This window comes from Stegastes partitus, unplaced genomic scaffold (genome assembly GCF_000690725.1).
Source record: "Stegastes partitus isolate 25-593 unplaced genomic scaffold, Stegastes_partitus-1.0.2 Scaffold1892, whole genome shotgun sequence".
Lineage (NCBI taxonomy): Eukaryota > Metazoa > Chordata > Actinopteri > Pomacentridae > Stegastes > Stegastes partitus.
In genome coordinates this window covers 47,140-48,967 of record NW_007579623.1, presented here as the reverse complement: position 1 = coordinate 48,967, position 1,828 = coordinate 47,140, and the positions used below count along the sequence as shown (strand labels likewise).

General features: G+C 45.9%; 1 protein-coding gene across 1 annotated transcript in view; it reads right to left on the bottom strand.

Moving 5' to 3' along the window:
• LOC103373042 (ryanodine receptor 3-like) overlaps positions 1-1,828 on the bottom strand; it is a 77,378-nt gene that overhangs the window by 29,810 nt on the left and 45,740 nt on the right. The window contains 5 exon segments of the mRNA XM_008302840.1: positions 115-202; positions 304-544; positions 971-1,294; positions 1,435-1,565; positions 1,647-1,728. Of these exon segments, the coding sequence (XP_008301062.1) occupies positions 115-202; positions 304-544; positions 971-1,294; positions 1,435-1,565; positions 1,647-1,728 (866 nt within the window).

Sequence of the window (1,828 nt, the reverse complement as noted above, 5' to 3'; positions counted from 1 at the left end):
ACTTTGGCTCTGGGTTCTATGAAGTGTATTTTGTCACTTGCTTCTAAAGGCACTACATAAATAAAGGTTTTATTATTATCATTGTGAAAAAAAAAATGATCCTGCAGTACTTACATGTGACTTGCACCACAGGATAAATATCTCTGCAACCATTTTAAAAAGCTCATTGGAGTCAGAATCTGGTTCTTTCAGCCACCTGGACCTGCAGCAGCAACAGAGAGAGATTAATACACCTGCTGTGCATTTTCTGCAAACATCAGCATCCCCCGCATCTTCTTTAAATACTCTTAAAACCGAGCTAACCTGTTGTTGTCCACGTAACGGATGAGCATGGGGTAAAAGGCGTACAGGTCCCTGCAGAGAACGGCAAACTCATCCAGGATGAGCAGCTCGGCCTCCTGGGTGTCTCCTTTGCTGTCCGCCTTGAGAAGCTCCTCCTCGGCCACCACTTTCACCGTCTTCTTCTTCAGTTTCTCTAGCGTGGGGAGGAAGTGGCTCTTCAGCAGGTCTGCACGGGCCTTGCTGATGATGGGTTGGACGTAAACTGAACAGAGACAGAAAATGCTGTTTTATCATAGCTGCTTGATTTAATTTAAAATGATCTTGTGCACTTCAGCAAATATTTCTTATGAATGATGACCAGTTTTCAAGCTTTTTTTCCAAACACAACTTCTTCAACTATGAATGTTTTCAGGACATTTGCTAATTTCCCTCTTTGAACAGTTGCTGCTGCATTTACCAATTCTAGATTTCAATTTCAAACACCATTTCTGGGAGCTGTATATAGGTATCACGGTGCTTTTATGTTGACGTTTTGCAGACATAATGTTTACCTGGGTCATCTTAGTTTAACGTATTGGTTTGCTACGATTTGCTTGAACGAAAATTAGGCAGTTTGACGAATACATCTGTTCACTCTGCACTGATCTTCACTTCTTACTGAGCTGCACTGTACTGAGCCGCATCCTACCTGCAATTCTCTTCATCCAAGAGGCCTCGTCGATGCCCAGGTTGTTGTTGAGTATCTTGAGGATGTTGCCAAGGATGAGGCTGAGGTGCTCTGAGGTGACGGTGGTGCAGCAGATGCTTCCTCCGCTGGCTGGCTGGTTTTCAGGACCCCTCTCCCACCAGTAGGACAGATAGTTGCACAGCATGGGCAGCACCACCTCGATCACATGGGGCATTTCTGTGTAGCGCGCTCCGGACTCAGCCATGTCGTTGATGTCCTTCATCAGGCCGTCCAGCCGCGGCATCCCGGGACACACCTCCTCCACTGAGTCGGGTATTCCTAGAACTAGAACACCACAGGGCGGGCTGACGAGTGACTCCAACCATTTCTCACATCAATAAATGATGCACCTCTTGGCATATTTTTTGAGAAAGTCCTTTGGTTAAATAAACGCTTTTATAATGAAATAATTAAAAATGACTCACTGGCTCGTTCTCTGGCACTCTTGGTATTAAAGACGGAGCACGGGTTGTACGTGTTGAGCAGCGGCTCCAGGAAGGCGACAGGCATCGCCCCAGCCAGAGTCGCCAGACACTGACCGAGAGCTGGCAACTGCCTGTGGGACACAAAGAGAGTCCGTAAACGTAAAGTGCGCGTCTTTACCAATTAATCAACACCAGATTTACGCTAAGGATACCTCTCTACATAGATGTTTTTCCCAGTGCCCAGTGCATAGAGGCTGGTCAGGATGCGATAGCAGGACACTTGGACGTCATCCACTGAGAGAAGAAACAAATCAGAAAAGAGCAGGGGGAAGGTAAGTTGATAATAAAAAAGCTGATGGTTCAGAAAAATGCTGACAAATGTTCTTGCAAAACA